The sequence below is a fragment of the Aspergillus fumigatus genome, chromosome 3 (genome assembly GCF_000002655.1).
Source record: "Aspergillus fumigatus Af293 chromosome 3, whole genome shotgun sequence".
NCBI classification, from domain to species: Eukaryota; Fungi; Ascomycota; class Eurotiomycetes; order Eurotiales; family Aspergillaceae; genus Aspergillus; species Aspergillus fumigatus.
The window spans coordinates 352,735-370,320 of record NC_007196.1 but is presented as its reverse complement, the minus strand read 5'-3'; the positions used below and the strand labels follow the sequence as shown (position 1 = coordinate 370,320).

Genomic DNA, 17,586 nt, shown 5'->3' with positions numbered 1-17,586 from the left:
ACAGTTGTTGATATCACGGTTTATCAGAATTGACCAATGAGCAGCTTCCTGAGGAATCTCGGCGCTAAAACACGCGCCAGGCATCCAGGCACCCATGCTCGGCTACCCGCGGCGATTCTCCAGATTCCCCGCATGATGATATGGGAAGTCCCCAGCTGAGAGGCTCACGTATAAATCGCCCAGGGGAATGTTCCAGGGAAGTCGTCTATTTTGACCTCTCGTGATCACTTTTTGCAGTATTCCACCCTCACCCCTGCCTTCCCGCTTACCATCCGTCCAGCCATGGCTTCTCTCCGCCCCTCTGTCAAAAGGTTATTACGACAGCCGCCCTGCCGGTTGTACTCGGGCGCTCCGTCATCCTCATCACGACTCAATCTACCCATCGACTACAAATCTACACCCCTTCTGCATCATACCTCGTCCTCACTATCGAGCGCACTAGAACTACCTGGCTCAACCACCAGCAAATCACTAAATCTATACCAAGCTATCAACTCCGCGTTGCGAACCGCCCTTGCTACGGATAACAGGGTGATGCTGTTTGGCGAGGATGTAGCATTCGGCGGAGTGTTTCGATGCTCGATGGACTTGCAAACGGAGTTCGGATCGGAGCGTGTATTTAATACCCCGTTGACGGAACAAGGGATTGTTGGGTTCGCTATTGGAGCTGCCGCGCAAGGCATGAAGCCTGTTGCCGAGATCCAATTCGCCGATTATGTTTTTCCTGCTTTTGACCAGATTGTGAACGAAGCTGCAAAGTTCAGGTACCGAGAGGGAGGTACAGGCGTAAATGTGGGGGGAATGGTGGTCCGAATGCCCTGTGGTGCAGTCGGACACGGCGCCCTGTGAGTTGAAGGCCATTGCGTTGGCACACTCCAGCAATTGCTGATCGATCCCATGTACAGATACCATACACAATCCCCCGAAGCGCTTTTCGCTCATGTTCCCGGTGTCCAAGTGGTCATGCCTCGGTCTCCGTCACAAGCAAAGGGCCTCCTCCTCAGCGCAATCTTCCAGAGCAACAACCCTGTCATCTTCATGGAGCCCAAGATCCTGTACCGAGCAGCGGTTGAGCACGTTCCAAATGAATTCTACACATTATCTCTTAACAAAGCGGAAGTGGTCAAACCAGGAAATGACGTGACGGTCGTCTCGTACGGTCAACCAATGTATCTCTGCTCAGAAGCCATCAGAGCTATTGAAAAGGACATGGGCGCCAGCGTTGAACTCATTGATCTCCGAACAATATACCCTTGGGACCGACAAACTGTCCTAGACAGCGTCAAGAAGACCGGACGTGCTATCGTAGTCCACGAGAGTATGATCAATTACGGCGTCGGTGCTGAAGTTGCTGCTACCATCCAAGATGGCGCCTTCTTGCGCCTGGAGGCTCCAGTGAAGCGAGTGGCTGGCTGGAGCACCCACACCGGCCTTACATTTGAGAAACTCATCTTACCTGATGTCGCGAGTAAGTAATCTTCCATCCTTTGCTTATTATTCATAAGAGTGGATCAGTCACTAATGTATATTAGGAATTTATGATGCTATCAAGCAGACACTGGAGTACTGAGCGTTTGTATGGTTCCAATAGAGAAATAGAGCATTCATGTGCAATGAGAACGCTTTCACACTTCACCAGAGTAGCCGTAAGATTTTACAGGAGTACTCCAAAAAGGTGCAGGAGCCTAATGAGCAAAGAGTAGTGTCAATAGCCACTTGTACTGGTGGGAGTACAATACATATCTTGTTTGAGCCTGCCATGACATGTTAACTCGACAGGCTCAGAAGTCCTAAAATCTACAGTGCGGTGGAATCAAGTACCCATACTAGACTTCTTTGTAATTAGCTGGAAGAATAATATTTTCCAGCCAGGCGCGATGAGGGCTTCGTCTCTTGTCCAAATCAGTCTTGATTATGACAGTATCCCCTGGATCATGTGGAATTGCCAAATCTGGAAGTCATTTGGCCAATCATCGGCGAGATTTCCAACCTAGCAAAACAAATGCCACAGAATCCTCGACATCCCGACTATCAACTATCCTTTTTGGTAATCATCAAGATGTCCGCCGAACCCGGACAATCATCACCGTACGGGTCGCCTCGTGGACAAACAAATAGTCTTTCAACCGGAAATCGTTCCACTGCTGCCGCGACTCCTGCTTCAACCCCTTCCTCGAAGTGGCCAAACAAAAAGCAAATGTATGGATGCCAACTCTAACACCCACAGCATTGGTGACGAGATATCCTCAAAGAGGGTTGGATCCCAAAAAGCTACAACCTTCAGCTTCTCCTCGAGATCGAACCCGTCCTAACCACATCGTCAGGTATGAAATGTTGTCCATGACGGCTGTGAAAATCTCTGCACTTCTTATGGCTGAACACACGCAAACTGCCTGTTCTACGAGCAGTATATTCAATCTGGCTCAACGCTGCTGACAGAATGCTTCACTGCCGGGAAATTGAGTTCAAGCGATCCAACACCTTGACCGACTTTGCCCAGGAATGGATCGTGCGACAAAAGTAACTCTCTCGGACTTATACAGTAGTGGCGAGTTCGCAGAAGCAGTTCACTGTGTTCAACAAAGCCGTAGGCTTCGTGGTCGATCTGAATGCTTGGGCATGCAGCTGCCTCGACTGGCAGGATCTCTAGTTACCGTGCCGCCATGCCCTCGTTGCCATTGCGATTTGCATCTGCGTCTTCCGAGTTTGGATCTCGGCTTGAATGGGCCTTGGAACGTGAAGAAATGACTTGATGTTGAGGAGAATTTTTTGTCGTACGAGGAGTTGAGTCGTTTGCAGGGGCAGATTCTGGACGGTCTATTTCTAGAGCAGCCCTAGCGTCAGGGACATGTTATAATACTTACTTAATAACCTCTTGAAAGCAGGCACTTTGGACGTCTCTGAAAGCAGACCTTCAACTTGAATGACAAGTTTACTAGTCTTTCATAAGCCTAACATATCCTGAAACTAGTGGAATATAAATCCCATGATTTTGTATTCATCAGAAGAAAGCAATCATGATGTCTATATGATGTATCGCCAAGTACTCGCTCAAATGAGGGATATCTCAAACCATGAATGCAGCAATCCGTAACATGATCCCAAAAGAGCTCAAATACATGCTATGTCACGTACGAAAGAACGATTAAAAACTGAAAAGCCCACTCCGGCGCTTCCCAAACGGATATACAACCAGCGCCGCAATGAATAATCCCACAGTGATACCGATCGCTACCTGAATCATTCCGAAACCTAAGCTAGCGATAGACGTATCCTGGCTGCTCGTGTCGGTGCCATTGCCGCTCTTGTGCAGATTCTCGCGGACCTGATTCGCATAGTTGATGCCGGCGATCAAGGAGCCCGAGGAGGCCAGCCCCGATGGCACGAGGACGAAAATACCAGGTAGAATGGCGGTAGCCGCGTGGCCGTGCCATAAGCGGCTGTAGAGATTACCCAGGGTACCGAGCGTGAATGCACCGACAGTATTGGCGACCTCGGACCGGGAGCCGAGCTTGGTTGTGCTGAAGTAGTTGGTAATGTAGCCGCAGGTGGCAATGAAGATCATGACGGGAACTTGTTTCCATTTGGCTTGGTTGATGACGGCGAGGCAGATGACGAAGATGGGGACAAAGATGAAGTGTTGTATGTACTTGCTGCCGTAGATGGAGAGGTCACGGCAGGTGGTTTCGGAGGTGGCGTTGCCGTCGATGAGGCCGTAGACGGTGGTGCCGACCGTGATGCCGTAGCCAAGGAAGAGGGAATAGATTATAGCGAAGACCATGCGGATAGAACCTGCAATCATCTGGTGGGATTGGAGTTCGAGACTGCTGCACAGAACCATGAAACCCGGTAAAATTAGGGCGATGGAGGACTGTGCCAGAGCGGAGAAGCAGAAGAGGAACTGTTTTTGACCGTCCACAGTTATACGGATCGAGCCGAATGCGCGTGCCAGGAACGAGGTCAGCACTGCTGCTGTCACTTCGAACACATTAGAATAGAGGGTGGATCGGGGAGATATGACGTGCTGCATCAGACCGACAAGCGACCCAAGAATGAAGATGATAGGCATGTCAATTGGCCGGGCGTCGAAGGCAAAGGGGCCGACCGCGGCGCCAGCCAGACCGTACACCGGAACCAGGATCCATTTATTAAAACGCGGTTTGCGCTTCATGATTTCGTCAAGTTCCTGGATCGCTTCTTCGACTCCGATCAGGTCATGGACGACATTTTTGTAAACGTTGTGCGTTTCCGCCAATCGTCCCAGATCGACCCCCTGCGTCGAACGAACGAGCTTGACTTCCGCCGTCCGAGTAACAGGGTCATCGAAGGACATGATCATACAACCAGGAAGATACAGAAACTGTCCCTCGACCTCCAGGACCCGCGCCGTCATGGTCATGTATTCCTCCAATCGGTGCGTAGGCGCACCATATCGCATCAGCGCACGGCACAACTGCATGATATACCGATGCCGTGCCAGGATCTCTGCAATATGCACGGTCACCTTGATTTCATCTTCCAACCGATGCTTGCGATAAGCCTTCTTCTTCCCCCGCTTCTGCTGTGTCATTGACAGAACATCGGCGGATGACGGTAAGGTGGCCCGACTCAAGTTCATCGATGCTTCCACTAGGGAAGCAGTCGATCGATGGTGCGGTTTCTTGTACCATTTGACTTTCTCCTTCTTGGGTGTGGCTGCACCAGACTTGGGGGTGGCCGATCCTGACTTGGGCGTTGTAGCTCCCGAGGACATGGGAGAGCCATTATCGGAATCATCCGTGGCCGACAAACCATCCTTTTCATTCTGCGCAGCTTGCAGCTTCAGCAGCTGAGACAAAATTCCGCCCCCTCCGCTGAAGGATAGAGGACGGTAAGAATCGTACCACGAACTGGGACGCTCGGGAGTGCTTTGGCCAGAACGTTGGTACGCAGGTTTCGGTTTGCGATGGCGCAAATTAGTGTGTTGAGTCATTCGTCGAACAAGACGGTGAGCCTCCGCGCTGGGGTTGGGTCGATCCTCATCGTCCGTATCATCGCCCGCAGGCATGCGGTACTGGCTATGGACCCTGCGGATTGGCATCCCACCTTCCAGGTCCTCAGGCAAAAGGGAGGCTCCCAGCGCCTCGCCGTCATCCAGAGGTCTACCAAGGCGTTCTCCCAAACGGACTGTCTTTTGCCTAATCAGCTGACCTGCCTCCCTCCATCTTTGTTTGACAGACTTCGATCGGTTTGGCGTCCGCTCCCTGGTTGTAGAGTCTTCGGAGATGCGCTCGGGGGTCGAAGGCGGATAATTCGCGCTGGTGTAACCAGACCCGTCGTATCTCGATGATATATCTGTCTCATCATCGAATTGCTCTGCTTTTAGCATATCGGTAACGTCTGTGGCTCGTGGTGCAGAATTGAGCAGCGTCCGGGTGGAGCTGTCGGAGGAATTCGAGTAGACTTTCTCAGTAGTGTCTGTATTGTCGACATCACGATGTTGGCTGATAGATCGAAACCTCACTCGATGTGGTCGTGAGAGTTCACCGGGCAGTCCGAGGTGGTGACTCTCCCGCGCTTCGGCGTTGGCCGGCTGTGAGAGACTGCGGTCATGTCTGTTGCGGTTTTCAATGGCGGTTGGCTCTAAAGACTCTGGATTGGTGAGCAACTCGTAACTTTCGTTATCATGATGAGTCTCCGACATGGGGAGGCAAATGCACTCCAAATGTCGATTTCCGTTGCAACAAAGTTGATGGGAGTGTTGGGAAGGGAGTTGCGGGGCAGGAGACGATGAACGAATATCTGGATGAACGGTGGAGGAGCAGACAGAGATTAAAAGGAAAGAGCACCGTACAGATACATACAATTATGGCGCAATGATGTGACAAATTGAGGAATGCAGTGTATTAATGGGTTAAGGAAAGGCAGCGAGGAAGTAGAGAGGATGGACGAGTGTGGAGAGGAACCAGAGATGAGACTGGGTGGGAGGGCGTGGGAGAGGTGAACCAAAAATAAGTTGAGCCTAGAACAGATTTTCGCCTCAAAGAGTTGAAGGTTTTGCAAGAGCTGAAAAGCAGCCATTGACTTTTTTAAAGAAACAAAGTCAATTCTCGGCGCAGAGTTCATTGTTGTGAGGTTGAAGAGAGGACAAAAAAACGATGATCTCATGGTGGAGGGGCATTGATTCATTGAACCTGTCAGTGTTTCGGACGGTCTTGGACAGATGATCCTTATCAATAGCACTCTTTACTATGGTCTCTATTCTCGACGATCTACAACAGTTTCCATGCAGCGCAAGATTGCTATCGTTATATTTTATGACTGATGATTGTTGATACGCGGTGTCTCCAATCTATTCTTCTAGAACCCAACCAGTCTACTGCCTATCCGGCGTTTTATCATTGTCAAAGGACTTGACGCTCAAAGACCCAAACTCAATGACACTGCATTCCACGCAACCGGTGGAGAAGCATTGGCACAATCCTGATACATAAAGATGAATAAGATGCCTGACTGTGGGTCGGGACTCGGAAGTGGCGAAGATGAGAAGAGAATCACGACGAATCACCGAAGCTCCGGTGGAAGCTACAGAGAAAATCTCTGACTTCTAGGCTTGCGCTGTGGCTGCAGCGGACTCAACCAGCAGTGTGGTCTATCGGAGCATTCTAATGGGCTGTTGATCTTGTCCCTGTCAAAGGTCTAGCCAATTTAGCCGTCAAATTACCCACCTCAGACAGATCATCTCGCCCACAGCGCAGTCCAGACTCGTGATCCGTGCAATCTTGCGGGACCAACGACACGAATTAAAGTCGCATCAATACGTCGTATTTGTTCTATTTTCGTCCAGCACGCAGCTCAACTGCTGGAATACCACAAATGCATGTGAACGATCATTATTATCAAACTATTATCGCCATGGAAAACTGGATTCTGCACTCCGCAACTATCGTCCATCACGACTGTCAAAATCCCAGTTGTTCAACCACCCAACGCTTACATTCAGATATGCCGCAAAGCAGAGCCAACCTGCATACGGGAGCATCATCCAAAACGCAGTGCGATCGAAATCCCACCACATTGCCATCAGTTTGCCGACCGTACCACCCAGAGCTACAATATCCGCAAGGGCCCACCCAGGTTTCCGCGCACCAAAGAATAACGGCATCCAGAGGTAGTTGAGGACCAGCTGCGTCGTGTACAATGTTTGGAAAGAGGCTACTGCAGTCGCTGGCGTGAGGAGGGTCGTGGAGGCTGTTGCGTGGTGGGCCGCGTAGCCCATCATTCCATAGAGGACGGTCCACACGGGCCCGAAGACCCAAGCGGGAGGGCGTAAGGGCGGTTGGCGGAGACGGCTGTAGAGTTCTTTTGTGTGGCCTAATCCTGTAGAAGTACGTATGGAGTAAGTAAGGGCCAGTTGGTCTGCCATAAAAAGACTAGTGATATCTTATCTATCGACGAAAGGAGCAGCATACTGTTGACCAGATATCCCACCAGGGATCCCACCCCAATAGGCGTTGCCACAGCCAGGACTGGGGAGGTGAAAAACTCTTGAGGGAGTGTAAATGACCACGGCATCGTGCTTGAGGTTGAAACGTACTTTTCAAGTAAAGTATTGATCCTTGTTCTTCGGACAATTTCACAAGTTGTCTATGTTCCAGAATGTAGGGGACTTATGTACTCCGTTCAGTCCATCATCTGATCGATCGATTTGCGATAACGTCATTGTTCGCAAACTCCACCTTGCTTGGAAGGTACGAAAAGCAAACCCATCGAGATGCGTGGCGGATGGCTTATGGTATATGTAAAATAATCATCGATCTCAATATAAAAGAAATTAATACAGCCAGCAGAGTATCTGGGACGTCCTCGCGAAAGTTGTCAGCGCCTTTAGGCAACCTTTTTTTAACAAAACAAGCAGAACAACAAAAGTCAGATCACAGTGAGCCAAATAAGCTCGCTTGTTGACTGAATGGTCAGAGATGGCACGGAATACAGACTCGGCAAGATATGGACACGTTCTATCAGTCGTACGAGATTGGGGACGGTGATTTTTGAAAGGGCGGCTGCATCTACCTCCATAGTATCCTGACATCCAGAGGACGAATGAACCGAAGTGATTCAGGGGATGGTTTCGATGTCCAACAGAATTTTGTAGAAGGAGGCTGAAGTCGATATAAAGCATCGCGATGCTCTCCATCAAACCCAGCCAAGTCGTGTTTGAGCATAGGCAGCGAATTTCATCCAGTCAAAACACCAGATAGAAGAACATCCCAGCTAACAGTCAGCCACGATGCCACTCAAATTGCTTTGTCTGCATGGTTGGGGCACAAACACCAAGGTATGTGACACGAGCATTTCATTATCGGCCTGGTCGCTGACATTGCGACAGATCTTGCAATCTCAGCTGAGTAAGTAGAACAATTTTCAGCTCGGCTGCCACATACTTATGAGACAGATGGCTTGATGACCGAGCTTCGGCGAGACAACACGGCAACATTTCATTTTGTCGAAGGCGACATTGACTCGGTGCCGGGCCCTGGCATCGCAGGATTCTATGACGGACCCTACTACAGCTATTACAAGTTTCCCCGGTCGCTTTCTGATCCTGACGGCAGCGAGGAGGAATCCTTGCTTGAAGCATACAATCTCCTCTATGATATCATCGACGAGGACGGTCCCTTTGATGGTATCCTCGGCTTCTCGCACGGAGGAACCCTGGCTTCGGGCTTTCTGATTCATTATGCGAAGACATATCCGCATGAACCACCTCTCTTTCGATGTGCCATATTCATCAATTCTCTACCACCGTTCCGCATGGACTCCGGTGAGAACATTGTAATCGACTCAGACCTTGACGGCTATATCAAGGTACCGACTGTAAGCATCGCTGGGGCGAAGGATCCCTTGTTCGAGTATTCGCTTGCATTGTACAGGCTGTGTGATCCATCAAGGTCCACGTCGATAGTACACAGCAAGGCCCACGATATTCCTAACGATAAAAAAAATGTTGCTTTGATGGCTGCAGGGATCCGCAAGTTAGCTATCGAAGCTCTGGCGATATGGTGACTGTACCCTAGCCTTTCTTTCTGTCCTACCTTGCACAGAATAGAATATTCCGCATGTCTCTCTTGCATTCCTTGGTTTCAATGCCGATTTCTCTCAGTGTACTGGTACGGAGCATTCCTTGGATGTCCTTAGATTACGAATTTCAGGTTTGAAGATCGGATAATAATCAAGCCATGTATATTTGCCTGGTGGTTCTGTAATTTAATGATTGTCTCCAACCCTTGCCGGATCTCTGTTCCATAAGAGTACGTCAAAGTTGTTGTATGGATGGGCCATTCTAATCTCCTACCATGCCTATCAACTCCTTCGAAGGGACTGGGGAACCGGTCCAGCTCCCTTCTGCCCCTGATGTTGACATCGAGGATGGAGCCTCGAACTCGTTGGACGACGCGTCAATGTCTATTGCCATTATTGGCATGGGATTCCGAGGGCCCGGAGATGCCAGTAACGTTGAAAAGCTGTGGAAAATGATACTTGAAGGCCGGGAAGCATGGAGCCAGATACCCGAATCGAGATGGAACAGTGACGCGTTTTACCACCCAGACCATGCGCGGCACGGCACTGTAAGTCACGTCACGGTCAAATGAGATATGGGATAACAGTATCTGCAGATCAATGTCCAAGGCGGCCACTTTCTGACAGAAGATGTATCCCTTTTCGATGCGCCATTTTTCAACATGACGAGTGACGAGGCAGCGGTTTGTAGCCTTTCCACAGAGCATCTGTACAATTAAGTCCTATCAAGCTCATCATATTACTTCTCAGGCGATGGATCCCCAGCAGCGATTATTGCTCGAAGTGACCCATGAAGGATTGGAGAACGGTCTGTTTCCTGCAACATAGAGGTCATTGGATAAGACTCACATCTGTCAGCCGGTATACCTCTGCCCGAGATCATGGGAAGCCAAACATCCTGTTTCGTAGGTTCATTCAATGCGGATTACACGGATCTCCTTCTGCGCGACCCCGATGCTATCCCCATGTATCAATGCACCAATGCTGGCCAGTCGCGCGCCATGATGGCTAATCGAGTGTCATACTTCTTCGACCTTAAGGGCCCCAGTGTCACAGTCGATACCGCTTGCTCGGGGAGTTTAGTCGCACTGCATTTGGCGTGTCAATCTTTGCGCACTGGGGATGCTGCGATGGCAATTGCGGCCGGAGTAAACGTGATTCTTAGCCACGAATTCATGTCCACCATGACCATGATGAAGTAGGTTCTCATGCAACACTTGATTGTCATTGCATTAAATACTATCCAGGTTTCTGTCACCGGAAGGACGCTGCTACACATTCGACGAGAAGAGCAATGGATATGCTCGTGGCGAAGGGATTGGGTGTTTGATTCTGAAGCCACTCAAAGTCGCCATCAGAGATAAAGACCCTATCCGAGCTGTTATCAGGGGTTCTGGGTCAAATCAAGATGGCAGAACTCCCGGCATCACTCTCCCGAGTGGAGCGTCACAAGAAGCCTTGATTCGCCATGTTTACAACATGGCAGGTCTTCATCCACATGATACAGAATTCGTCGAAACGCATGGCACAGGAACTCAAGCAGGAGATCCCATCGAGACAGGAGCGCTCGCCAGAGTGTTTTGCGTCGGTAGAAACTCAGACAAACCACTGCGCATCGGGTCCATCAAAACAAACGTGGGGCATCTGGAGGGAACAAGCGGAGTCGCAGGCGTGATCAAGGCAGTGCTGATGCTTGAGAACCGCATTTTCCTCCCCAACCGCAACTTCACTTCCCTCAACTCACGCATCCTGCTGGACGAATGGAAGCTTAAGGCATGTATCCCATATTACCCTTTCTGAGTAAATTGATTGATAATGATTTCAGATTCAACTTGATCCGGAACCATGGGAAAGCTCAACGCCTCACCGCGTGTCGGTAAACAGCTTCGGATACGGGGGAAGCAACGCACATGTTATCCTCGAAGACACCTATGGATACCTACAATCACACGGTCTACAAGCACCGGTTGGCAAACCTCGTACACCTTTCCTGAAGGAGGCTCTTGAGCCATCGCAAAAGCCCCACAGCCGCCATGATGAATCACCCATACGGACGCGTCTCTTTATGCTCTCCGGATTTGATGATCATTCCCTTGCAAAGCAGATAGAAAATATAAGAGTATATCTCCGCGAAAGAGAATCGATAGCTGACGATCAGTTCATGAGCAATCTGGCGTTCACGCTGAATCACCGGCGTACTACCTTGATGTGTCGAACAGCGGTTAATGGCAGCTCAGCTTCAAGCGTGATCAAGGCCTTAGGAGGTAGTATCAGGGTCAGAAAGGCCACACGCAAGCCAGTGGTTGGCTTTGTTTTCACAGGCCAGGGAGCGCAATGGTGCGGAATGGGACGGGAGCTGGTGAAAGCATATCCCGTTTTTCGCCAGTCAATGGAACGAATTGATGCACACTTGATTCGACTCCAGGCTCCATTTTCCGCCTTAGGTGAGAGACGAATCAGAGACATTGAATCAAGGGTCATGGCCTGACTAATAAAGAAACTCTGCTAATCATGGTGCAACAGGTGAGATTCTTGAAAATCAAGACGCATCACGGCTCAACCATCCACTACATAGTCAAACAATCTGCACAGCGCTTCAGATAGCACTTGTCGACCTTCTAAGCTCCTGGGGCATAGAGCCAGATTCCGTTACTGGTCATTCCAGTGGCGAAATAGCCGCAGCGTACACGATCGGAGCGTTAACTATGGAGGACGCTATATCCGTTGCATACTATAGGGGTGTTGCAGCAAGCAAACTTTTGCACAACGATGAAGTTAAAGGAGGAATGCTCGCTGTAGGAGTGTCACCCGCCCAGATAGCACCGTTTCTGGACACATTGAAATCTGGGAAAGCCGTCGTGGCATGCATTAACAGCCCGTCCAGCATTACAGTCTCGGGAAATGTTGATGCTATTGACGAGCTTGAGAAGGTTTTAAAGGAGAAAGAATTCTTCTGCCGACGTCTGGTAGTGGATGTCGCATATCATTCCCACCATATGGAGCTAGTTGGCGGAGAGTATCTGGACCTTATATCGAACATCCGACCACAGACGGGAAGCAAATCCGGAAAGCATCCTGTCTCCTTTTTCTCTTCGGTGACAGGAGCTGGAGTTGAAGCCTCCGATCTTGGCTCTCAATATTGGACTAGGAATCTTCTCGGGCAAGTCAGATTCGTTGACTCCGTCAGGGCGCTTTGTTTTGAAACCGGTACTCAGAAATCGATGTTTGCGGCCCTTAATAACAGACGGGTCAGGCGGCCAAACGGGGCACGCAAGGTCAACGTGGATATCTTGCTGGAGATTGGCCCTCACGGAGCATTGTCGGGCCCGATACGTCAAATTTTGAAAGAGGATAACAAACTGAATTCAGCCGGGTTACAGTATGCGAGTGTTTTGACTCGTAAAGCCGATTCTGTCACCACAGCATTAGAGATTGCTGGAACCCTGGCCAGCCTGGGTTCTCAGGTCAACTTTTCCGCAATCAACGACCCGTTAGTTGAGACGCTAGATACGCAAGTTATAGTTGATCTCCCTCCCTATGCATGGAACCACAGCAGACCATACTGGGCTGAGTCACGCATCAGCACAACATTCAGAAAGCGCAAGCACCCGCGAATAGATCCTCTTGGTGCTCTCGACAGACTGTCATGTCCTTTCGAGCCTCGCTGGAGAAACTTTATGCGTGTATCGGAAATCCCATGGCTGAAGGACCATAAAATACAGTCAAACATAGTTTATCCTGCAGCGGGGTACATTGTAATGGCCATTGAAGCTGCATCTCAACACCTGCTGGATCAATACGGCAACAAGGACATGTCAGCCTTTATTCTCCGTGATATTGAAATAAAAGCCGCCTTGGTCCTCCAGGAGAACTCTGCAGCTGAAGTCATGACCTCGCTACGAGCATGGCAAGGTAGCACCAAAGCCTCCGAGCGTCTCTACGAATTCAATGTCTATTCAGTGACCGCTGAGAATCGATGGACGGAGCATTGTCGTGGCCTAGTGGGCGCTTCTGACTTGTCCCTGGACACCGAGTACGAGACCAGTTCCCAGGTGCCGAAACAAGCCTCCGACCTCAGTGTCATAGACACCTCGACGTTCTACGAGAAGCTAGCTAGCATTGGCCTCGAATATGGTCCTTGCTTTGCGAACCTGACGCACGCTAACCAGACTGGCAACCTGTGCTTTGCTGAAGTCACTATCCCTGACACAGCAGCTGTCATGCCAATGAACTTCCAGTATCCACACTTGATTCACCCCTGCACGCTAGACAGCATATTTCATACTGTGTTTGTTCAAACAAATGTTGGAGACGATCCTGCCATTCCTGTTCATATAGATCAGCTTTCCGTGTCTCGGAGTGCAGAGCATTCACCGGGTACCAGAATGCATATTGAGACACATATTGAAAAGCGGACGAGAAAGAGTATTGTTGCCTCAATAACGGTGATAAACAGCAATGATACTATCGCTATGTCGATTAAAGGATTGCGATGCAAGCACCTCAAGAACAGCGACCCGAAGGATATGGTAAACCCTACCGAGCGCCTTGGGTACATGCTTACGTGGAAAGCAGATTCCGATCTACTTTCAAAGCAAGATTTCAGTACTGTTTTCACTGAGGACAATCACCACACCCAAGAATCCGCCAAAAGACAATTGTTGGAAGGCTGTGCGTTCTCCTACATTCGGAAAGCCATCCAAGATCTAGAACCCGCGAACAAGGAAGGATTGCATCCACGCAGAAGAGAGCAACTTGACTTTTTCGTCGATCGGACGCAAAATAGTCGTTTGGTGGCATCATCAGTCACAAACAATGCTGATATCCAGGCACTAAGTGCTTCCGGACCGGAAGGAAGACTCCTCACTGCAGTCGGCGAACAGCTCAGTACAATCTTGAAAGATTCGAAATTTTCGAACATCGATATGGATCTTTCAATTTGGGAGCAATACTGGGACACTATCCGTCTAAGCCCGGTGTACGAAAAACTAGCTAGCTATCTGGAGCTAGTAGGCCATAAGAATCCAATGATCTCGATACTTGAGGTGGAGGGTACATTTGGACAAGCTTCACAAGATCACCTTGAACGGCTCTTGGGTAATAATGGACATGGTCCGTTATGCAGGGAATACACAATCACTCATGAAGGCCAATCGATCCCTGAACACTTTTCCCCAGTGGTTTCGAAATGGAAACCACTTCTAAAGGTGAAGGAATTGAATCTCAATCAGAGTCCAGAGGCACAGGGCTTTTCCAAATATCAATACGACGTCGTTTTGGCGCCTTTGGGGCTTTGTACGGTCCCAGCGAAGTTGCAAGCTCTCAGGAATATTCACGCCCTTCTGAAGCCACAAGGTCATTTGATTGTCGTGGATCCCATTGCTAGACATGACAATCTAACCGAATCTGTTATCTTTGCGAATTCTTTGGGATGCTGGCCCGAAGGTCGATTTGGGTATACTCTCGAAGGCTGGAATCTCGTGCTCTCAGCAGCTGGATTTTCCGAAGCGGAAGATGCAAGCATACCTCGAGAAGGGCGCTTCATGATGATCACTCGTCCGTTGCATGGGCAGTCAATACCGAAACAAAGTATTCTAATCATATCAGAAGATGATGACAATGGTATAGACTTGTCTGCTCTGCAAGACTCTCTCAGCCCCATGTCGTCCGATATCGAAATTGCAGATTTCACCCATGCCAAGCCAAAAGGAAGGGTTTGCATCATTCTCAGCGCTCTTAGTCGCCACTTGATGGCAGACCCTACTCCAGATGAGTTGGAAGTATCGAAGCAAATCTTCTTGAAGGCATCTGGCGTCCTGTGGGTAACTCGAGGGGCGACGATATCCCCGGTGACCCCGGACGGTGCACTAGCGACTGGGTTTGTACGAACTTCACGCTCTGAATCCGGGATTGAAAGAATCGTGACATTGGACCTGGACGGACGGAAGCCGCTTTCAAGTCATCACGCTGCTGAGATTATTTGTAAAGTGGTGCGCGAGCGAATTCTGACCGACGGAAACGGTCAAAGTGATACAGAGTATGCTGAGCGAAACGGCGTGCTCCTTATCCCTCGAGTTGCCGAAAACCAGGCCTTTAACAGGTGCCTTGCGGCCTCGCAGGAGACACAAACAACAAATCTCGAGAAGTTCCACCAGGAGGGTAAATTTCTCAAGGCATCAATTTCCGATGCCTCCCAGGAAGGTGAAGTGCTGTTTGTGGACCATTCCAAGGGAAATGACATACCTGAAGACCATATCCGTGTTCAGATTTATGCCGTATGCATAGATAAACAGGCCGCAAACGCTCTGGAAGAACAGGATACATCACAAGAATTAGCAATGGGCTTTGGGGCTAGCGGAATTGTTCATAGCGTCGGAGGAGCTGTTCTTGACTTTGCCCCAGGTGACCGAGTGGCATGCCTTGCGCAGGGAGCAGTAGCCAACTACCAGCAAGAGCAGGCCTTGGCATTCCAAAGGTTGCCCGAAGGTCTATCTTTTGAAGCAGCAGCGGCCTTGCCCGCGGCTTATTGCACAGCACTATATGCTCTTCAGAACATTGGGCGGGTTGTCTCCACTAACAGGGTTCTAGTGTACGGAGCCACAGCAACAGTAGGGCAGGCTTTCGCAGAATTATGCCTCAATATTCATGCCTATGCATTATTTGTCGTCCGAGCTGAGAAAGATAAGCATTCTCTCTGCAGTACAATTGCTGTGCCTGGTGACCGGATTATCGTCAACGAGAATGGAGCTCATCTTAGAAGGCTTCTGAGGAAGGAGTATCAGCCTTTTGATTTGGTGGTCAATTTCGAAAGTCGGGACAACGAGACGCTGCAGATGCTGTGCAGGTTGGTCGGTACAGGTGGCAAGTTCATACACCTTTACCGCGACAATCGCTGGAATCAGCGTACATTGGCAATCCCCAAGCTGGAGAACGACATCGTCTTTGCAACACTGGACATCCAGAAGCTTTTGAGAGCCAGGCCAACGTTGCTGTATAAGATATGGGGCGATGTAATGCGCATGTACCGAGCAGGACATATCCGTGGCTCCAATGTCTTGGAAACGTATAGTATATCAGATATGCGAGACGCATTGAACGTATTGGAATTGGGCGAGCTGGATTCCTTAGTGCTCGCAGCTAAACCAGAGGACCTGGTGAAGGTAAGCTGGGATGACCATATCCGGATTCTCGCTAATAAAGCAATAGGTCATGACACCGAAGCCACAAGCTGCCCTACTTCGTGCAGATGCATCTTATATACTTGTTGGCGGTCTAGGAGGTCTTGGACGAGCCACAGCCCTCTGGATGGCTGATAACGGGGCTCGAACCTTGATCTTTGTCAATAGAAGTGGGCTGTCGAGCCAGGCAGCCCAGGAAACAGCACGAGATTTGAAGCAAAAGGGAGTTCGCGTCATCATTCATGCTTGCGATATATCTGATAGCAAGAAAGTCAAGAAGATGGTGATCGAGCTTGAACGGAACGCCCCTCCAATTCGAGGGGTTATTCAGGCTGCCATGGTCCTCCGGGTACGTTCGTTCAATCGACGAAGACTGTACCCCTGTGGAAGCTGACGCGTCGATAGGATACCCATATCGAGAAAATGACCATCGATGATTATCTCTCCGTGTTGCGGCCAAAATACTTCGGAACCTGGAACCTGCACCGCCATCTCCCAGCCGACCTCGACTTCTTCGTCATGCTCTCTTCTATAAGCGGAATCATCGGAAACGCCACCCAGGCCGCGTACGCCGCCGGTTCCACCTTCCTCGACACATTCGCCATGTATCGTAACTCCCTCAGTCTCCCGGCCGTCTCACTAGACCTAGGTGTGATAACCGACGTAGGGTACCTGGCCGGAAACCGCGCTCTAGAGGCCAAGATGGCCCATCAAGGTTTCCACAGCACAGACACAGCGACCCTGATGTCTTTGATCGCTGCCTCAATTAGAGCGCCGTTCGGTGAGGGAGGCACTTCCCAGATCATCACTGGATTGGGTGAGTGGAGAGAGGGGCAGTCGCTCGGCAACTTTGACGCTCCCCTCTTCGCACATTTCCGGCGACAGTTTCAACAGAAGAGTGAAGAGGACCAATCGGATGAGTGTATTGGCAAGTTACACGAGAACCTCCGGGCGGTCAATAACCTTGAAGAAGCCTCCGGGGTCATCTACAGTGCTCTGAGTGGGAAGATTGCGGCGCATCTGTCTGTTCCAATCGAGAGCATCGATGCCTCGCATCCCATTACGGAGTACGGAATCGACTCACACATGGCAGTGGAGCTGAGGAACTGGATCGCGAAGACGATGGAGAGCACAGTGCCGATCTTGGATATTCTGGCGAGCAGTACGTTATTGGATCTAGCGGGAAAGATTGCATCCAAGTCTAGAGTGGTTCATGTGGAAGAATAGGAGAAAGTGGGTGATTTCTCTAAGCAACGATAATTCTAGATCTAAGCAAGTCTATTATCGCGGAATGTTGATATATAAAATATTGTATCTCAGTAACCGTAGCACGAGAGACGATAAACGG

The 17,586-nt window shown here is 49.9% G+C and overlaps 5 protein-coding genes across 5 annotated transcripts; 3 read left to right on the top strand and 2 right to left on the bottom strand.

Annotated features, from left to right (window-relative positions):
• The first annotated feature begins 42 nt into the window (after positions 1–42).
• AFUA_3G01450 (alpha-ketoacid dehydrogenase subunit beta) lies at positions 43–1,792 on the top strand. Its single transcript, XM_743373.3, has 3 exons — positions 43–845; positions 906–1,468; positions 1,533–1,792. The coding sequence occupies exons 1-3, from the start codon at positions 283–285 to the stop codon at positions 1,568–1,570; spliced, it is 1,164 nt and encodes a 387-aa protein (XP_748466.2). The 5' UTR covers positions 43–282; the 3' UTR covers positions 1,571–1,792.
• Positions 1,793–1,929: 137 nt separating this feature from the next.
• Positions 1,930–6,423, bottom strand: AFUA_3G01440 (threonine/serine exporter family protein). The gene has a single exon (XM_743372.3). It carries the CDS (start codon positions 5,681–5,683, stop codon positions 3,146–3,148), a length of 2,538 nt encoding a protein of 845 aa, XP_748465.2. The 5' UTR covers positions 5,684–6,423; the 3' UTR covers positions 1,930–3,145.
• A 210-nt stretch (positions 6,424–6,633) lies between these two features.
• Positions 6,634–7,554, bottom strand: AFUA_3G01430 (TspO/MBR family protein; the record flags this gene model as incomplete). The annotated part of the gene is made up of 2 exons (XM_077804277.1): positions 6,634–7,359; positions 7,452–7,554. The coding sequence occupies 2 exons, from the start codon at positions 7,552–7,554 to the stop codon at positions 6,923–6,925; spliced, it is 540 nt and encodes a 179-aa protein (XP_077660435.1). The 3' UTR covers positions 6,634–6,922.
• Positions 7,555–8,269: 715 nt separating this feature from the next.
• AFUA_3G01420 (putative DUF341 family oxidoreductase) lies at positions 8,270–9,202 on the top strand (the record flags this gene model as incomplete). Its single annotated transcript, XM_743370.3, has 3 exons — positions 8,270–8,317; positions 8,369–8,387; positions 8,435–9,202. 3 exons carry the CDS (start codon positions 8,270–8,272, stop codon positions 9,043–9,045), a joined length of 678 nt encoding a protein of 225 aa, XP_748463.2. The 3' UTR covers positions 9,046–9,202.
• Positions 9,203–9,335: 133 nt separating this feature from the next.
• On the top strand, positions 9,336–17,465 carry AFUA_3G01410 (putative polyketide synthase; the record flags this gene model as incomplete). Its single annotated transcript, XM_743369.2, has 9 exons — positions 9,336–9,608; positions 9,657–9,743; positions 9,811–9,868; positions 9,919–10,258; positions 10,308–10,833; positions 10,886–11,504; positions 11,584–16,220; positions 16,267–16,587; positions 16,644–17,465. 9 exons carry the CDS (start codon positions 9,336–9,338, stop codon positions 17,463–17,465), a joined length of 7,683 nt encoding a protein of 2,560 aa, XP_748462.2.
• Between the last annotated feature and the right edge of the window lie 121 nt (positions 17,466–17,586).